The following is a 19,929-nucleotide window of genomic DNA, read 5'->3' as shown; positions in this document are numbered from 1 at the left end:
TTAACTTACATGCAGAGTGCATCATGAGAAATGCTGGGCTGGAAGAAGCACAAACTGGAATCAAGATTGCCAGGAGAAATATCAATAATCTCAGCTATGCAGATGACACCACCCTTATGGCAGAAAGTGACGAAGAACTAAAGAGCCTCTTGATGAGAGTGAAAAAGTTGGCTTAAAGCCCAACATTCAGAAAACCAAGATCATGGCATCTGGTCCCATCACTTCATGGGAAACAGATGGGGAAATAGTGGACACAGTGGCTGACTTTATTTTTTTGGCTCCAAAATCACTGCAGATGGTGATTGCAGCCATGAAATTAAAAGATACTTGCTCCTTGGAAGGAAAGTTATGACCGACCTAGATAGCATATTAAAAAGCAGAGACATTACTTTGTCAACAAAGGTCCGTTTAGTCAAGGTTATGGCTTTTCCAGTGGTCGTGTATGAATGTGAGAGTTGGACTATAAAGAAGGCTGAGCACCAAAGAATTGATGCTTTTGAACTATGGTGTTGGAGAAGACTCTTGAGAGTCCCTTGGACAGCAAGGAGATCCAACCAGTCCATCTTAAAAGAGATCAGTCCTGGGTGTTCATTGGAGGGACTGATGTTGAAGCTGAAACTCCAGTACTTTGGCCACCTGATGCGAAGGGCTGACTCATTTGAAAAGACCCTAATGCTGGGAAAGATTGAGGGCAGGAGAAGGGGACGACAGAGGATGAACTGGTTGGATGGCATCACCCATGGACATGGGTTTGGGTGGACTGCAGGAGTTGCTGATGGACAGGGAGGCCTGGAGTGCTGCGGTTCAAGAGGTCGCAAAGAGTTGGGCACGACTGAGTGACTAAACTGAACTGATATAATAATGTTATCATAAATAATAAAGTTTTAATGTTTAGCAAATAATTTAGCAGTTTTTTCAGTAAAGTTAGTTACAACATACATCTTTACATGAGTTTTGGGCTCCCCAAAGGAAAGAATTAAGTCTGATCTCTCATTTAGGATTTTCTTTTATAACTTAGTTAGCTCTTACACCAGCAGTTCTCAAACTATAATCTCAGGACCCCTTTACAGTGAGGATCTCAGAGTGCTGTTGATTTTTGGGTTTTTTATATGAACATTTGCTTCCCTTTATAATATGATGAGAGCTTTTTTTTTTTTATTGAATATAGTTAATTTACAATGTTGTGTTAGTTCCAAGTGTACAGCAAAATGAATCAGTTATACATACCTATTTGTCTATATATATATGTACCTCCACTTTAAGATTCTTTTCCTATATAGGTCATTATAGAGTAGAGTAGAGTAGAGTAAGTTCCCTGTGCTATAGAGTAGATCCTTACAACTATTTTATGTATAGTAGTGTGTATATCCCCCATCTCCCAGTTTATCCTTCCCCCTCCCCCTGGTAACCATTGGTTTGTTTTCTACAACCATGACCCAGAGTGTGTTTGTTAAACCTGTTACATGTTAACAGAAATGACATATTTCATGAAAAACGACTCTCTTTTCCAAGACAAACAGGAAAATAGTGAGAATGTCTTTTTTTTATTTTGGGCATTTTTGTAAATATCTTAGGTAAAACTGAATTCTTATGTGTGCTTCTGGGTTGATTTTCTTGATATTCCACATATGCTGTAATCCTGAGAATACTCTGTACTCTCAAAATGAAAGTGAAAGAATAATGTTATTAGGAGAATGATTTTGACCTTGTGAACCCCATGAATGAGTCTTAGGAAATCGCAGGGTTCTTGAACCCCACTTTGAGAACCATTGTTCAGGTTTTTATATTTAGGTGTATCTTCTTTTGTTCCACAAGGAATTTAAAGCAACCTTAAAGTGAATGATAATATAGTAAAAACAAATATTTAGAAATGAGAGTCAGGGAAATTATATAGAATAGGATATGAAGTCCAGTAAAATAAACATTGGTTTAGTTAATATTCCCTTAACGAAAAAGCAGATAGCCATTATTAATGTTAGAATACAGATAAGGTTCCATGCTCATTTACCGTATTATTAAATAAAAATTTTTCGAAAACAGCATCTTTTCTCCTTGGCGTTTTTTCTTTTTAGAGAAATATGACTGTGGAGATCATTAAGTCTCTGTTCAGTGAACAGCAGTATGTGACACAGAAGATCCGTATCTTCACTGCCCATAGTCAGTCTGTGGGGACGTGTCCTATTTTAGGCGGTTGGTATAAATACTGACAAGCCCTTTGCTGCCACGCTGTCTTTTCAACTTTGGGAGTGAAATGCTTGTGTGACGTAACCACTGTGACAGTAAAGTAATCCAGAAACAGACTTTTTCTGTTTGCCTACCTAATAGCCATGTATAACCATACTTTGTTACTCTCATACTCCTGACGACTGGAAGGCCCCATCAGTGGTGTCTAATTGCTCTTCCCCGCCATGTAACTGTTCCACAGCTGACTGGAAGTACCGGCACGCGGGGCTCATGGCCTTGTCCGCCATTGGGGAAGGATGCCACCAGCAGATGGAGGGGATTCTCAATGAGATAGTAAATTTTGTTCTGCTTTTTCTTCAGGATCCTGTAAGTACCAGTAAACATTTGATTCCTTAATATATTGCCAGGGTTTCGCAGGGGACCCTGTTCCCTTTACTAACACACGAGCTCCTCTTCCAGCATCCTAGGGTGAGGTATGCGGCCTGTAATGCTGTGGGACAGATGGCTACTGACTTTGCACCTGGTTTCCAGAAGAAGTTCCATGAGAAGGTAAGTACTGAGTCTGCAGACACTGAAAAACTCCAGGAAGAGGGGTGGTGATTGAAAAGCCTGTGTGATTTCGTCTCACAGGTGATTGCAGCACTGCTGCAGACCATGGAAGACCAGGGCAATCAGCGTGTCCAGGCCCACGCTGCCGCTGCTCTCATCAACTTCACAGAGGACTGTCCCAAGTCACTGCTTATTCCATACTTAGACAGCTTGGTGAAGCATCTGCATTCCATCATGGTCCTTAAACTTCAAGAGGTAAGTTTCACTGTCTTTTAAGCTGTCTGTTTGGCTGGTATAGTGGAAATCGGAGGGAATGGTGATTCTGAAAGAGACTTCTCAGGAAACGTTAGCAGTTTCTGCCACTTTGATTTTAAAAAGGTGAAAGAGAAGGAAGCAAAAAGTGCTGACCACTCTCTTAACCAGAATGACAGACATAGAGAAGACGTGAAAAAAGAATATCCTTTTTGTATTATTAAACATGTTGAATTCTTAAAATAAGGCCTGGCCATCCAAATAGAAGATGGTTTATAGTTTACAGCTTAAGTAAGAGGCAACCTAAAAACAAGTGAATAATAATCAGTGCAGCAGCAGAAAAAGACAGGATGCAGGTAAGACAGGCAAAAACAGAAACCTGGTTTGTTATCAAGTAGAATGAAATGAAATTTCTGCTATAAAATAAAAAGGACGCACAAAATAAAAGCCTTTTAATTCGAATATTCAGCAAACATAAAGTTACTGTCAGATTGCTATAAAAATTTTTCTAAACACTCAGCGTCTGTACTTTGGCTCATGATGAACTGGTAACAGTTGGTAAACCGCACTTCACCTAGCCCTGGTCTAAAGGAGAGCAGAGAGGAAGACGGGAAATTACAAGGTCCCAGAAGGCAGAGAAGGGGTCTGAAGCAGAGGATGGGCACTCAGTGAACTACGATAGCAAGCTAAGAGCATGATACAGGAAGGTGAGTGTAGTACGTGAAGACAGGGAGGTAGTCGAGTTGAGGGCAGGTCAGTTAGGTTAGTTAGTTAAATCAGAAATAGATGGGTCAGATAGGACATTCGAGTAGATTTGGCTGAAGGATGGCTCTATATAACCCAGCTCCCCGCTGGGGACCCGTGTGTGAGGTGCAGACTGAAGGAAGGGGCTGCTGAGATGGGATAGGGGAAGAGGGTCGTGTGTGTGAGAAGAGCTGTGCGGAGGCAGGGTAGCCAAGGAAGAAAGACGTTCCTGTGGGATCACAGGCTGGTCATGACGTTAACCACAGAGCAGATGGGAGATGCCAAAGGAAGGAGTGAGCTCACCTTGCAGAGCAGTGTGGGGACTCGAGGTACAAGTAGAAAGAGCTCTGCCGAGAGTGGCTGTGGTTGATGAGGGGGTGGAGGGTCCGGAGCGGTTGCCGGCTCAATTATTTCTATGAACCCACAAGGAATTACAGAATAACATTGCCAGGTGCTGACATGGCCTGACCGCAAGTACCCAGGAAGAATTTTCCTCGGCAGGTCAGAGAACACTGGATTGTTGGTGCAGGGGGAAGGCTGATCTCACCTGTTGCACCAGGGTGGAGAAAGAGGGCACCTCTCAGGGGTGTCCTCAGTGGTATTTTTCTGGAGAGAAATAGAAAATAAAGGAATGGGCCATAAAGGGAACTTTCTCCACGACCTAATCGGACAGCACAAGATATAAAATTAAGTAGTGGAAATAAATGAAGAACAATGAGTAAAATTAAGCTTGCTGGATACAAAAATTTAAGGGAGTTCACATTTATGCTCGAGAATTAGCCGTGCTTTGAGATAAAGTGGACACAAGTGAGGAGCGCTATGCTGACAGGAGAGAACACCTCACAGATAGTTCAGTGGGGGCTCTTCAGTTTGCGCTGAGACCTAGTCTCCACTCTGGCTGCTGTAGGGTGGGCTCAGCGTGCAGTCTCAGTGCAGCCCTCGGGAACTGGCCGGGAGTGCTTGCCCCATCTTCTCCTCTGTGGGGCTGATGTTCTGTTGTCTTCCTTCCAGTTGATCCAGAAAGGCACCAAGTTAGTTTTGGAACAAGTTGTGACGTCTATTGCATCAGTTGCAGATACTGCAGAAGAAAAATTTGTCCCCTACTATGACTTATTCATGCCGTCACTGAAGCACATTGTCGAGAATGCAGTTCAAAAGGAACTCAGACTTCTCAGAGGAAAAACTATTGAGTGCATCAGCCTCATTGGTCTGGCTGTTGGGAAGGAAAAGGTAAGTGACTTGTCAACAATGTGTTGGGTTTGTTGTGTGTCATCTGGCTTTGGGGGCATCAAGGGTACCAGAGGATTTTTTTCTTTCTGATAAGAGGTTTTCTAAAGATTTAGTTGTTTTCCATCATCTTATTCTTGTATTACTTTAATTTTATATATAAATTATCAGCTTCATTTTTTCATTGCTAATAAGGTTTCTTCTTAACTCAGTCATGCTTTTGAAACCTTCCCTTACATGTGCAGTCTTATCTCTGGAGGCTTTCGGAATTCCAGACCCATATGTTCAGTTTTACCCATATTTAAACATATGCTCGGGGGACCCAAGTCCAGTGATTGAGACTCTGTCTTCCAGTGCAGGGGGCACAGGTTCCATCCCTGGTCAGGAAACTAAGACCCACATGCCTCAGGGTGTGACTGAAAAATTTTTTTTTAAAAACTAAAAAAGTGCTTGGGAACATTCCAGTTGCAATCCTGTTAATCCCCAAAGCTTTGAGTGTCCCAAGAGAAATATGCATTTAGATCTTCAGAAAATAATTAAAAAGGACCATTGGCCCATGTGTTTTTCATCCTAGCCAGCATCTCAGCTGTCAAAGCTAACCCCAAAAAAGTTTCTGTTATCAGCCCCTCCCATTCTGATTCTCAGAGCTTTCAACATAAAACCTTTCTCTCTGGTCTCCTCCACAACTAGCACTTTTATCTTACAAATAGTTTTCTGGGAGACACTGAGAACCTAGTCAGTAAAACATTTTTATGTTCCATACTCTGTATTTTGGCTTTCAAACTATCTTTGTGCAGCACTGCCTGTTTATACAGTGGAGATAGCCAAAACTAAACAGAGAAGTGAAAATCATACAGCTTTTGCAGCTCAGTCACTCAGTCGTGTCCAAGTTTGCAGTCCCACGGACCATAGCCCACCAGGCTCCTCTGTCCCTAGTAGGATTTTCACAGAAAGGATACTGGAGTGGGTTGCCATTTCCTCTTCCAGGGGATCTTCCCGACTCAGGGATTGAACCAGGGTCTCCTGCATTGCAGGTGGATTCTTTACCACTGAGCCACCAGGGAAGCTAGAGAGCAATCCAGAATTGCTTTTCTGAATTTGAGTTATCTTTTTACTGCTGGAAATGCATAAGCCATGGACCAAAACTGGATGACACGAGAACTATCTTTATACTGTAATTCATTTTGACTTTAACTGAAAAACATTTTTCTAGAAATTCTAGAGCACTAAATCTGTTGAAGTATATGTGACAACTTCTCTATATAGTACTTTCATCTGAGGGGTTAAAACTCACGCGGGAAATGTTAATAGATTTGGGGAGAGAGATTTATTATGTGAGAAACAAAATTAGGTGGCAGTGGTATCTCTGTGATGAGATATACGTGAGTAACATGTGTCTTCCCCAAACTTTACTCCAGTTCATGCAGGATGCCTCTGACGTGATGCAGCTGTTGCTGAAGACGCAAACAGACTTCAGTGACATGGAAGATGACGACCCTCAGGTAAAGCAGCGCGCATGGTCCCCTCCATCCTGGTTGATAGCGCAGGGCTAAATACTGAGAAGAAAAATTGAGCAATAGGTTTCTTGAGGTAATACAACCCCTGGTTTCAGGGGCATTCTTCACTGGCTTTCCACACCGTGTGTGCATACACGTGTTTACTTTTGCACACCGTGTTTTTCCTCAGTCGATTTTCAGGCTGCTGCTCTTACGACTGAAGGTTTTTGGTGCTGCTGATCTCCATTATCCTAGGTGCTCGGATCTCCTCACTTGCCTTGAGCAGTGTCATCCACAGTCGTGGCTTTGGTTTTCCTCCATAGGGTTGTGACTTCAGTCACTGAACACAGGGTTTATTTATCCAGCCACTTCCAAGACATGTCCGTTTGGATCTCTCCTGGCCCGTTCAGTGCCACGTGACTTCCTTCCCCTTTCTAAAGCAGAAGAAATGTCGCAACCAACAATTTTAGAATGTGTTGTGCTCTTTTCTCTGCCCAGGAACAAACATCCTGTAGCTTAGAAAGAGCCGTTCCCACTCAGCCTTTCTAACTCCTGCCCAGATTTCCTGGCCAGTACAAGTCTCAGTGGTGGGTGCTTAGGACCCGGTTGTAATAATGTCACAAATGTCTATCCTATTCTTGGTGATATTCCCAGTGCCTGCTGCACAATGAGCATTCAATAAATAATTGTTGGATTAAATTTTAACTTTGCACAGCCATGCTGTAATTGTTTTCCATATTTAAAATGTTTTGTTTTGTTTTGTTTTTCAAACTTTTTTTGGTTTTGTTTTTGAAATTAGGAGTAGGGGAGTGTGTTTGCACATGCAGCCACATGAGGTAAACAAGTATATAAATAGATACCAGAGGGTAAAAATCCCTTTGTGGGCAATAGAGATGAAATAGAACCAGATTCTCTAGGGTACTTTGTAGTAATTAAAGTCTTCCTAAATTGAGTAGTAGAAGAGGTATCTTAAATGTGGACAACCCCCTACACAGAAAACTTAAACAAAGAGGAGAAAGGGGTGATTAATATTGACTGAGTGGAGTGTTAGGCTGTAGGCAAAGTCAGGTAAAGTCCTGCCTTGGGGAAAATTAGCGGCCAGGGGTTGATAAGTCTAAGTGGATTTTTGTTACATGATTCATGTGCTGTTATGTACTGCTTCTTGAAAACAGGAAAACATAAGACATAGCACTGGTCTGTCTCTTGCCTCACCTGTTGTCTGTATCCTCATGTAGAAGTAAGTTCTCAGTGACTTTATTGTTTCCGAACATTATAAGTATGTGGTCTTTGGCGCACTTGTTGCTTGAAGGGCCAAAATAAAACATCATTTCTATGAGAAGGGGAAAGGGGCTTTACACATTTTTGAAACATCAATTTAAATTTAATTTTTAATTGTTTCCCCCCGCCAGATCTCTTACATGATCTCCGCATGGGCCAGGATGTGCAAAATCCTTGGGAAAGAATTTCAGCAGTACCTACCGGTGGTGATGGGGCCTTTAATGAAGACAGCTTCAATTAAGCCTGAAGTAGCCCTTCTAGATAGTAGGTGTCTTCATGAGGAAGTGGCACTTGTAGGAGTTCTCCTTGTTATCATTTTTAACAAAGTTAAAATGAATTTGCTTTGATTCTTTGTTAATAGCTCAAGACATGGAGAACATGAGTGATGATGATGGTTGGGAATTTGTGAACCTTGGAGATCAGCAAAGTTTTGGTATTAAAACTGCAGGACTGGAAGAAAAGTCAACTGCTTGTCAGATGCTGGTAATTATGTTTACTAAACTTTATTTTACAACTTCTCATGAATACATGTGTGTGTGTAAATATATTTCATAGGAGTGCTTTTTATAGTTATTGAAGAAGTTAGTTTGAAGAGCCAGGAATGTATTCTTTAAGAAATAAGATATAGAAACCTTTAGACTCAACATTTCTACTTACAGATTTCAATCCTAAAGAAATCATGTGGATGAAACCTTTCTTTACCAGTGCTATTTTTAATAACAAGAACAAAGTGAATAGCCCCAATACAGTGAATAGCCCAAATACCTGTTGTTAGATGATGATCAGGAAGCACTGTGCCTTGGAGTATTACAAAACTGTTACAGAGCTAACTGAGGGAAGGGTTTTTGCCCATTTTGTGCTTAGTGTATGACAGGGGCTAAGGAATGTTTTTGAATGAACAAAAAATGTGCTCATAGTATTAAAAATAAAATTGGTATGATTTCATTGTATGAAAAAAGACATGGTAGGAGAACCAGGATATTTACAGTGATTATCTTAACCTGTATGAGTATGTGTTGTAGACAGGGAGGGGTAAGTTTTGTTATTAACTGGTTAAGAGACTATGGGAACACAGCTTTGTGAGTCAACTAAACTTGAGTAAAAAAATTTTTAAGAGATTCAGTTTAGTTCAGTTCAGTTCAGTCGCTCAGTCGTGTCCGACTCTTTGCGACCCCATGAATCGCAGCACGCCAGGCCTCCCTGTCCATCACCAACTCCCGGAGTTCACTCAGACTCACGTCCATTGAGTCAGTGATGACATCCAGGCATCTCATCCTCTGTTGTCCCATTTTCCTCCTTCCCCCAATCCCTCCCAGCATCAGAGTCTTTTCCAATGAGTCAACTCTTCACATAAGGTGGCCAAAGTACTGGAGTTTCAGCTTTAGCATCATTCTGTCCAAAGAAATCCCAGGGCTGATCTCCTTCAGAATGGACTGGTTGGATCTCCTTGCAGCCCAAGGGACTCTCAAGAGTCTTCTCCAACACCACAGTTCAAAAGCATCAATTCTTCGGCGCTCAGCTTTCTTCACAGTCCAACTCTCACATCCATACATGACCACTGGAAAAACCATTTTATGATATATTATAAATCTAGCAGTTAAGTAAGCCTAAGTAAAAACTAATGACTTCAATTTTATTTTTCTATTAACAAGGCATTGTTTTCTAATTCATTTAAGCATATCTCTTGAACTTACTCTTATCAGCGCCTGTGTGCTTATTTACTCTATTGTGTTAGACTCTGTGGCCACATGGACTGTAGCTCACCAGGCTCCTGTCTGTGGAATTCTCCAGGCAAGAATACTGGAGTGGATAGCCATTAGCTCCTCCAGGGGATCTTCCTGACCCGGAGACTGAACTGCATCTTGTGCATCTCCTGTATGCAGGCGTATTGTTTACCACTGAGCCATCATATTTGCCTATAATTTATAAATAGTTTGGAATCTTTATAGTATCAACTTGAGAAAAAATATAAATGTAACATCTTTTACAGTTACATAAACACAATTATCAAATCTTTTAATGTGGTAAAAGAGAAAAGAATTACGATGTTTTTTTTTTTCATTTGATTGTTGTAATGATTTTTTTTTTAATTCAAAACAGAAACTCATAGCTGCAGATTTACAGAAGAGATGTGCCATGATTACATTTTCATGGTTTTTAAAATAACTTTTTATATTGCCTTAATTAAGTGGTATCTTTTGTTTGAAGTATTTTCAGAGTACGAAAGCTTTTGCTAAATTCTTCCCCACACTAAATAAGAATATGAAGCATTCCACCTTTTAAATGACAATATATTTTACAGTTGTTGCATGGCCCTTTCCCATTTTACAGTTCCCATGAGTTTGACTAATTTCCTGTCCTGCATACAGCTTTAAAAGTAGTTAACTCTAGTTAGGGTAGAGCATTCTGTGGTCCTTAAGTTTTGCAGTTTGTAATAAAAAACAAATGCATGACATGGATCTTGATTTCTCTTCCAATACTTTCATTTCAGGTTTGTTATGCTAAGGAGTTAAAAGAAGGCTTTGTGGAGTATACTGAACAGGTTGTCAAACTCATGGTACCTCTACTGAAATTTTATTTCCACGATGATATCCTGTAATTTTTGAACAGAAAAGATTTCTAGATAGACTTCAGTTGTAGAAGTATTAGGCTTTGTGCTAGCTGAAGTAAGTGGACATCACCAGTATTCTGTTTGCACTGATGATGGTTTCAGATTCTTTGCTTGTGCCTTTGTTTCACTTGTGCCAAAAACCTGAAAAGGAGAATGTCAGCTATCCACTAGTTTGACAGTTCTCTGTGAAGCACTGAAGAGTTTTAAGGACTGGGATTTTATTAGCAAATATCTATAATTGTGTATTGCCACTTTCCCCAAATGTCTTTTGGTGATGTTAAGAAAGTAAGATTCTTTTTAATAGGTTAGAGACCAGCTTAACTTTCTAGCTCATTTCAAATGTGGATAATACCTCTGGGGAGAAATGTCTCTTAATAAATCTTCATGTAACAATTGTCCTCTTCAGTATAATGGTAGTTGTAATAAGTATAGGTATATTTTTACACTTTTTTGCACACACACACACTTTAAGATGGGTTAAAAAATGACAGCACAGTGGATTGAGAGCCACACACGCAGATCTGCGGCCCCAGAGCCCCTTGGTTGCGGTTCCTTGCGCAGTACCCGACGGTGGTGTCCTTCACAGAAGGGGGCTTTTCCCCAGCAGATGTCCCGTAATGCCTGAGGACAGGGCAGAATCATTTCTAAGAGGAATTCTCAAGACATTTATTTTAGACATCATATTAGATGGGGGAGGCAACTCTGCAGAGACTGATTCAGGAAGAGATCATTGGTAGTTTTCTTAGTAAAGTCGTTACTTCAGGTGCCTTTGTAAGAAATGTACTACCTGAAGTTTGGGAATAGGTATATCCTGAGACACTGTGAGAGTCCTGGCTCTTTCCTCCGTTATTTTTGTGTTGAGGGGTTATATTTGAACCTTTATTCCTGTTATATTGTAGGTGATTGGAAAGACAGGAAGTATGTCTTGGGGCGGGGAGACTTGAGTTTTTATACACAGGTTATATTGAACGCAAGCTCTTGGAGAGCACTCTTAGATAAACAGAAGTTGCCTAGCACTCCTGTTAATAACTGACTGAGCACTTCAGTATGTAACTGAGCAAAACAATAGAACAATCTTGAGGATAGTAATCACGCTAAATGTTGTCTAAGGTTCGTTTGAGTGAGTACGTTTTCCTTAACAATAAAACGCGTTCGAGTGGCAGCGGCAGAATCCATGCCTCTTCTCCTGGAGTGTGCGAGGGTTCGTGGTCCTGAGTACCTCACACAGATGTGGCATTTTATGTGTGATGCGCTAATCAAGGCCATTGGCACAGAACCAGATTCAGATGTCCTCTCAGAAATAATGCATTCTTTTGCAAAGGTAAATATTTTTCTCTTCAAAATTAGTGTAAACAGTTTGTGTGTTCATATATTTGTCTTACTAAATAAATGGGGGGATTTTTTTTTTTATGCTGTAACATAATTTGCAACCAAAAATATTTAATTTGGTGTTATCACTCTTTTCCTTACTTTTTAAGAGTAGCTGCTCTTGTATTCTGGTCTTGATTAGTTTCCATCGTCATTTACCCAGTAATCCAACCACCAGATGACACTTCGGTGTCATCCAAGTCAAGTCTGGTCTCTGTCCTCTTCTCTCTCTCCTAAATTCCTCTGTTTTTTGCTGTATTTTTTCTTTTTGCTTGTGCCTCACTTAATCTGCTCCAGAAGCCATTCCTTCTTTCCCTCACAGTTCAGTCACCTTTCCTCAAGCATTAATTTGCTTTTGAGTCACTCCCCCCATTTTCCAAGGCTCACAACTCCATAGCTTGCTCCATAACTGGGTTTAAAAATTCTTTGTCCCCATTTGCACTCCTCAAGTTCAGATTTTCTGTTACTTTTCAAAGAATGCATGCTTCCATGCCTTTGCTTATCTCATTCCCTCCATTTGTGGCACAAGCTTAGCCTTTCTCCAGCACCATCTCTGTACAGAGTATGCATGTGATAACAGCTTCTTAAAAACTGGTTGGTCTTTTCCATCTTTGAATTTGCAACACCCAGCATAATTCCTGGCACTTAAGACGTACTCAGGACATGTTTAAAGGGAAAATATTTTTTTAATTATTTTTTTTAAGTACTGGTGTGGTAGCAAATATAATCCAAGTGTATCTAGTGTTTAATCTCAGGGTAGGAGTTATGTTCATTTTTCTCAATGCCTCCATCTGATTCTTAATGGAGTTTAACTTTTGACTCCAAAACACTTAAATCTTAAGAGTTGCTTTCTTTCCTCAAACTCATGTTTAGTGCATTGAAGTCATGGGAGATGGATGCCTTAATAATGAACACTTTGAAGAATTGGGTGGTATACTGAAAGCTAAACTTGAAGAACATTTTAAAAACCAAGAATTGCGGCAAGGTAAGTTTTCCACACTTTTATTTCTGGATGTAATTCTTGACCATTTTTGGCGACCATTTAAGAAGACATTTATTTGGGTGTGTTTTAGTTAAAAGACAAGATGAAGACTATGATGAGCAGGTGGAAGAATCACTACAAGATGAGGTAAGTTACCCCATTTAGAACTTAACTTACGTGACCATTTGCATTAATGCTTAAGCTTCTGATTCATCTGACTTCTCCTAAAAGGTACTTCTTAGTAATTTTCAGCAGAAGAATCTGATGTGTGTTTCATTTATTCATTTAGAGAGTAAGAGGTTTGAGGCTAGCTGGTTTGTGTTCTGGTGCTGTGTGTGCGCTTTGTCGCAGTGACCTTACATACAAACCTTTGGAGTTCCCTCGTATCTTCTACACTCTCACAATGCTCATCTGTGCCTGCTGGTGCTTTCCCCATTTTGAAGATGAGTGAACTCAAACTCAGATGTTAAGTGATTGCCTAGAGCCACACTGTTGACACTCTCGTGCTTAAGGCCAGGTCTTTCTGTAATACCAGCTGTCTTTCCCCTGGACCACAGAATTGTGCAAATTTCCCTATCCCTATAAACAATAGGCATGTGGTTGACATAATTCTTTACGTTGTTACTCAGAACTCCTACCATCAGACCACTTGATGCCATCAACACAGGTCAGCTCTGTATGTAGGGTCTGCCGTGCGTGGCATGTGGCCATCTGATGGACCCGTGCTGGCTCGTGGGACTCATCCCTGTCCTCGGCAGGTGCTCACCCTGACACGCATATGGTTCCCGGGGATGAGGTGTTGTAAATAACTGACCCCACATCTCCCCACCATCCCACTCCAAAACTAGAGAAATCCTAGAAAACAAAAGATAGTAAAGTAAAATCACTCATTTCAAAACTCTGAAATTTGGGATAGTCTTTCAACCATCTATTTTAAATACATTCCAAGGAAAGTATTTGCAGTAAGTGCAGTACTTGAATACTCCTTCTGTCTTTTTATTGCCAGACAAGATATCACTGGAATAACCTCAGTCTCTGGACTCTTGCTGTGCTCTTAAGAAAGTGACAAGAAACTTAATTTTCTATGTTTCTTAGATTTTTTTATAATAAATGTTAAGAATAGTGAGGACACTTTTTAAATACATACATACTTTTTTTAACACATAGTATGCCCACTTGGTTTTTTTTAGGATGATAATGATGTTTATATTCTGACCAAAGTGTCAGACATTTTACATTCAATATTCAGTAGCTACAAGGAAAAAGTGTTACCATGGTTTGAACAGCTGCTTCCGTTAATTGTCAACCTAATTGTGAGTATTACCTCTTTTTGACAATTATTTTAGACAGTTGACCTGAAAATCTATTACAGCATTTTAAAATTTAACACTTTCAGGTTAAAATGGATCCTAGAAATCATAGTTTTCACCGTACCTCTTTAATTTACTGAGTTTATTGCATTGCCTTGGATACTTTCTCAGTGTATGCTTGGAAGTTTACTAATTAGGTTTTCTGTAGTCCAATTAATTTATAATGCAGTCTAAAAATATACAACTGACTTTTTATTATTTCAGATTATCTATACCCTGCTAAATTAATAAGTGGAAACAAAATGGTTACAGGTTTTTGTTTTAAAGTAGACCCTAGAAAATTCAGTTTTGATCTTTATTATGTACCACCAACAATCATAGGTTCTGGATGATAGCATTACATATTCAGTTTTTTTACATGTATTATAAATTAAAAGCAGTCATTGGATATTTACCCCTTTTTGGCTTTTAATTATGTGTTTTGTGATACTTTGTAGCACAGTATGTTTCTAAAAGTGATGTAGGCATGTGACATCCTGTTGAATCAGTACTATAAAGTTTTGCAGCTTTTGCTGTTGCTGTGTTTTTTAAATATAGCATTGCCGTTGTCTTTTTTGTAAAGTAAATGTATGTACGTAGATGCTGCTGTCATTCTTCCTCATACTTGGTAATTTCAGATGGTGGAAAATCTGTAGTTTGAGGGTTGTTATTCATAAGAACTGATTGTTGCAATGTTTATTTTTCATTACCTGTATCAGGAATATCCCTGTGAGATGACAGCCAATAGTGAATGTTTGTTTCTTTTATAGTCTTCACTCCAGTATCCAAAGCTTAAAAGAATGTCTCTTTTGTAGTGTCCACATAGACCGTGGCCAGACAGACAGTGGGGACTGTGCATCTTTGATGATGTCATAGAACACTGTAGTCCAGCCTCATTTAAATATGCAGAATATTTCTTAAGGCCAATGCTCCAATACGTATGTGACAGCAGCCCGGAAGTCAGGCAAGCAGCTGCATATGGCCTGGGAGTCATGGCACAGTATGGTGGCGATAACTACCGTCCTTTCTGCACAGGTACTTCTGTTTGTCTGGTTACGCGCATTTTGCCCCAGACATCCCTGTTGGCCCTACCTTGCTTTCTGCCCCAACCCTGAAAACAGTATACACTGCTTCCTTCTCTTTTCCTTTTGCACACACCTTATTACAGCACTTAGACATTTATCATCCTCATTTGCATAGAGATGGGAATGAAGTCTGAGTGGGACCAGCGCCTCCTCGCCCCGGTCCCAGGGTGCAGTTCATCTGGGGCTTGGAGGACGTGCTTTTAAGGCACATCTGGGACCCTGTGAGTTCGGCATAGGACTAGAGCTTGGAGGCTTTTAAAAGCTGTAGTACACTGAGGTGATCAGGAGTGCAAGTCTGGAGACTGCTGACCTCTTGGGGGGCCTATAAATTAATGTAGTGAAGCTGGTCCTGAGCACACCAGGCAACCTCCCTCTCCCCTGTCATGGTTCTGAAGTCATGAAAACAAAGTGCTCCTTACACTTGAACATTTTCTCACTGTGATTTGTAGCTGGACCAAAAAATAAGACATATTTTTGATCATTTGCATGTAAATGAGCCTTGGACTGACTTCTTTCCAAATGCTTATTTTAGAAGCACTTCCACTGCTGGTAAGAGTTATTCAGTCTGCTGATGCTAAGACCAAAGAAAACATCAATGCTACTGAGAACTGCATCTCAGCGGTGGGGAAAATGATGAAGTTCAAGCCTGACTGTGTGAACGTTGAAGAAGTCCTCCCACACTGGCTTTCTTGGCTTCCACTGCATGAGGATAAAGAAGAAGCTGTTCAGACTTTCAATTATCTTTGTGACCTCATTGAGAGGTGGGCAGCGGGACAGGGCAGCCTTACTTCCTTTCCCTTCACGCAGCTTGGTGCTTCCTGTGCGTGCCTCTCAGGCGTTCAGGTCCTAATAATGCTATGTTTATAAATCAGGTTAAGAAGCCTTGTCACAGTTAGGAGTGCCTTATAATCACATCTAATTTTGAGTTATGTGCGATTCAGTTCAACAGATGAGTCATTATAGAATAAGATGTTCAAAGAAGATTCTGTTCTGTCTTCCACCCCATTCATTCATTCTTTTATCCATTCAGTCATTAGCTTTACTGAGGCATCATTGGCATATCATTTATTAATAGAATGAGACGAAAGAACATGGGTTCGTACTGTTATTTGACCCTCTGAAATACTAGTGTTTTTCTTTGAATTAAAAAATCAGTGGTCTAAGGGAAATATACCAGATGGGCACTCATGGTCTGGCCCTTGACCTTTAGCGTTATTAGTGTTATTTTGTGTCTGTGAGTATTGCTAAGAATTAGAACAACCAGGAGGTTACAAAAGCTATCACATCAAAGTTGTGTCCATTGGTGGTCTGGGCTCTGTCACTATTAACTACTGCTTTTAGTTCATAAATAAATCAGGGGCTACAACCACTCGTCTCATGGAGTTTGTAGAAATGGGCCAATGTGTGTATTCCTTCACGCCTAAGTTCTCACTGGTCATAAAAATACTAGAAGTCTTTTCACTGAGGACATCATTAAGGAATACTTCAGAGCCATCGTGGAGATGCGTTAACCTGTTCTTGCCTCTGAAGTGACCTGTTCTCCATCGTGCTATTTAATCTTCTCCCTTGGAAATAACTGCTCTGAAATTTTCCTGATGAAAAAGATAAAACTAGTCAGATTCACTGTTAGGGTTCTTTCCGTTAAACTTGACTGGAACTCATTTCCCAGTTTACTTTTGAAATGCCTGTAAGTCTTTTTGAACTTCAAATTTATTTTAGAAACCATTCTGTAGTATCTAAATAAAATTTATGTTAAGGAACTGTTCTTATATGTATGGTTTACATGGGAAGAAACTGCAAAGCTAATCAGGTTTCCTCCTACTGGATTTAAAAGGCAGTTGATTTTAGTGCATGATCATTGTATAAGGAAGGCCCTAATAACAGAATTTGGTATTGGGGGAAGGGTATGGGAAAATATATGAGTGCTTGAGTGATTTTCTATTACAGTTTTCATTTATGATGGTTTTCTTCTCTTATTTCAGTAATCACCCAATTGTCCTTGGCCCAAACAATACCAATCTGCCCAAAATATTCAGTATAATCGCAGAAGGAGAAATGCATGAGGCAATTAAACATGATGATCCTTGTGCCAAACGTCTGGCCAATGTAGTTCGCCAAGTACAGGTAAGCTGATTTAGTTAAATTGGGAAAGAAGAACTAAAATGGTTTGGGGGTTTTTTGTTTAGTTTTGTTTTTCTGTATTTTTTCTATTAGAGGAAGAGAGTAGAAATTCAACAAGCTAAGGAAATTTCACTTTTATATTATCTTGTCATCAAGCCTCAAATAGATTATACTTAATATAATCTATCCGTATATTCTCATTATCTATTAAAACTGAAACCTTTGTCTTAAATCTGAGATTAGCACATACTCATTATGTTATTTTTCTGTATATATGTGAAAACAGAAAGGCGAGACGTTAATCGTAGTAACTGTCAACTACCAATGTTTTATAATCAAGTTTTCCTCCCTAAGTGGATGTGTGTAGATAACTTGAACAGGTCATCAAAAGTGGTGTAGCTTTATCAATGTACAAATGAGAAAGCTTACTGTGAGTGAAACATACTTCATAGAAATGAAAAGATGTCTTGCTTGTACAGTGGTGTTCATCAGGCTAATCTACTGGAAAGAGTACTTTGCCGTTACAGTCTGCCTAATGATGGTTATGAGGGTACTGCCCAGTAACCGTTTTGCCAAATCTAAACATGTGACGTTGTTCTTTCCTAGACTTCTGGAGGACTGTGGACTGAATGCATAGCGCAGCTCAGTCCCGAGCAGCAGGCAGCCATACAGGAGCTCCTGAACTCTGCCTGAAGGGCCTTACTACCACCACCAGATAACTAACTCCAAATAAACGTTTACCCTTTTGTTTAGGTTTCTTTGTTTTGTTTTTGAGCAAAAGAGAACGGTAGAGTTGTGTGTAGGCCATTCTTCTGCAAAGCCACAACAGCAGAACGAGAAGCCCTGGGCTTCAGGATGGTGTGTAAGTGGATTTCCCCCCACCCGACTACTGAGGAAGTCCCGTGAGCCCTGCAGTAACACTGAAGAGTATTTTTCTATTGGTGTGACCCACCCATGTGAAGGCGAAAGGGAAATAAAATTAATTTTCCTCACTAGATACAAGGAAACTTAAGACAAAACAGCTTTAATTAAGATCCGTTCCTCAGCATAGATGTGTGTTAAAACAAGTTGCTGTACACCTAGTGTTCATTCTCTTAATTGGAGTGTGAGCCTTTTTGTGGGGTAGAAAGAAGCCTTCAACCCAGCAAGCTCATAGATCCAAACATTGAAGAAAAGCTGAAGACAAAAACAACAAGCATGAAAATGTTATTTTACGTCACTCTCGATCCTTTTCCCTAAAAGGCTTATGCAGTGACTCAGTTTGGAAAGCTTTTTGGCTTCCAGCCCTTGAATGTGAAGTGTCGTTGGCATGTCTGGCAGTAGTCTCATTCACTCCTCAATAAACAACGTTGAAATACAAAAGAAGTTTGTGTAAAAATTTAGTACTGTCTGGCTTTGATTCATTTAATGTTTTTAATATAAGAGTAATATTTTTTAAACGGCTAACAATGGCTCTGAGTTTTGTTTCCCCCTGATATTTTCTTCGTGCAATTCAAAGTTAAAAGCATCTAGTTTTTACCATCTTCCACTTTAATTTAAGCTAGGTTATGATACACCTACGCCATTCACAATTGATGTGCAAACTTCAGTCGTTTTAAAGCTAGCATTGTTCTTGTTAGAAAAAAATAATTTGGCTTAGTATTTTTATTGCAAATTGTAATTGCTATGGAGCCACACACAACTTTTAAACTTTTAATTTTATGATAAGTATTATGGCTAAAAGTATTTACTGATAAATTCAGTAAAATGTGTGAATGTTTTTTCTTTATGTATTAACCTCATAGCAGTAAATGACTTGCTGTTGTTTCTTTAAGGAATTTTTCTAAGAGGTCTTACTAGATTTCTGTTGAAACTCAAGTGTTAACAATTTTATAGTTTGTACTGAATTTAACCGTGACACAAAAATGAATTTTATGCTTAGATCAGAATTTAAAATTAAAGGTTTTTTTCTTTAAATGATTTGCATTACTTTATTAAAAGTAAATCTGAAATGAAGTAGAAAGTAGAATAAATTATATAAAGATGGTTTGGTTGGGAGCAAATACCCTTCACTTGTATTTTGTTTCTAGCCCAGAAGCTTTGGTATCTGGCAGGGCACATACCATGTTGAATGACTTCTCAAGAAGATCATTGCTTTCAGTGGTACCTGTTTGACTCTCTTAATATGATGGGAGGGGATATTTGAAGCTCCCTAATAGCCTGTCTTCCTGTTGGAGTAAAATGTGGTAGGACAACCCGTCAGTCCTTTCTTAAACAGAATGCTGTTTGGAAAGCTCATTCGAGTAGTGATGGCAATCAACTGGAGCAAGTTAGATTTGCCTTTTTTTTTTTTTAACTTATTACTAAAAACGTTAAAAATGTGTGTGCTCACCTAATTTGAGATGGTATATGGTCAGAAGATGGGTACTTTTTTTTGGAGAGTCTGCTGTTTGTGGAGGGCTGTACTGAGCACTTACTTAAATGTTTTTGGAAAAAGTCAGAAGACATACCCCCGTCACAGGGGTCTAAGGTCCCTGAAAGAAGTAGGTGGGTACAGATCAATCAATTGCAGGTTGACTGCATCCTTCTGCATAGAAATAGAATAAATAATTGGAGTTGAACCAAATCAGAGAAGTTTGGTTTTAAAGACAATGTGACATGATCCTGAAATCCAGGGCTTGTAACTAATTGTGACACACAATTC

At 39.7% G+C, this 19,929-nt stretch overlaps 1 protein-coding gene across 1 annotated transcript in view; it reads left to right on the top strand.

Annotated features, from left to right (window-relative positions):
* IPO5 (importin 5) overlaps nt 1-18,611 on the top strand; it is a 34,207-nt gene extending 15,596 nt beyond the window's left edge. The window contains exons 10-25 of the mRNA XM_010831510.1: nt 2,426-2,550; nt 2,644-2,733; nt 2,815-2,988; nt 4,741-4,959; nt 6,375-6,458; nt 7,862-7,994; nt 8,092-8,213; nt 10,222-10,318; nt 11,490-11,662; nt 12,583-12,694; nt 12,783-12,838; nt 13,882-14,004; nt 14,856-15,075; nt 15,658-15,886; nt 17,108-17,249; nt 17,853-18,611. Of these exons, the coding sequence (XP_010829812.1) occupies nt 2,426-2,550; nt 2,644-2,733; nt 2,815-2,988; nt 4,741-4,959; nt 6,375-6,458; nt 7,862-7,994; nt 8,092-8,213; nt 10,222-10,318; nt 11,490-11,662; nt 12,583-12,694; nt 12,783-12,838; nt 13,882-14,004; nt 14,856-15,075; nt 15,658-15,886; nt 17,108-17,249; nt 17,853-17,939 (2,186 nt within the window). The 3' untranslated portion in view covers nt 17,940-18,611. The remainder of the gene's footprint in view (nt 1-2,425; nt 2,551-2,643; nt 2,734-2,814; nt 2,989-4,740; nt 4,960-6,374; nt 6,459-7,861; nt 7,995-8,091; nt 8,214-10,221; nt 10,319-11,489; nt 11,663-12,582; nt 12,695-12,782; nt 12,839-13,881; nt 14,005-14,855; nt 15,076-15,657; nt 15,887-17,107; nt 17,250-17,852) is intronic.
* Nucleotides 18,612-19,929: the final 1,318 nt, after the last annotated feature.

Source organism: Bison bison, unplaced genomic scaffold (genome assembly GCF_000754665.1).
Source record: "Bison bison bison isolate TAMUID 2011002044 unplaced genomic scaffold, Bison_UMD1.0 scf7180017864527, whole genome shotgun sequence".
Classification (NCBI taxonomy): domain Eukaryota; kingdom Metazoa; phylum Chordata; class Mammalia; order Artiodactyla; family Bovidae; genus Bison; species Bison bison.
This window is presented reverse-complemented; position numbering and strand designations above follow the sequence as displayed.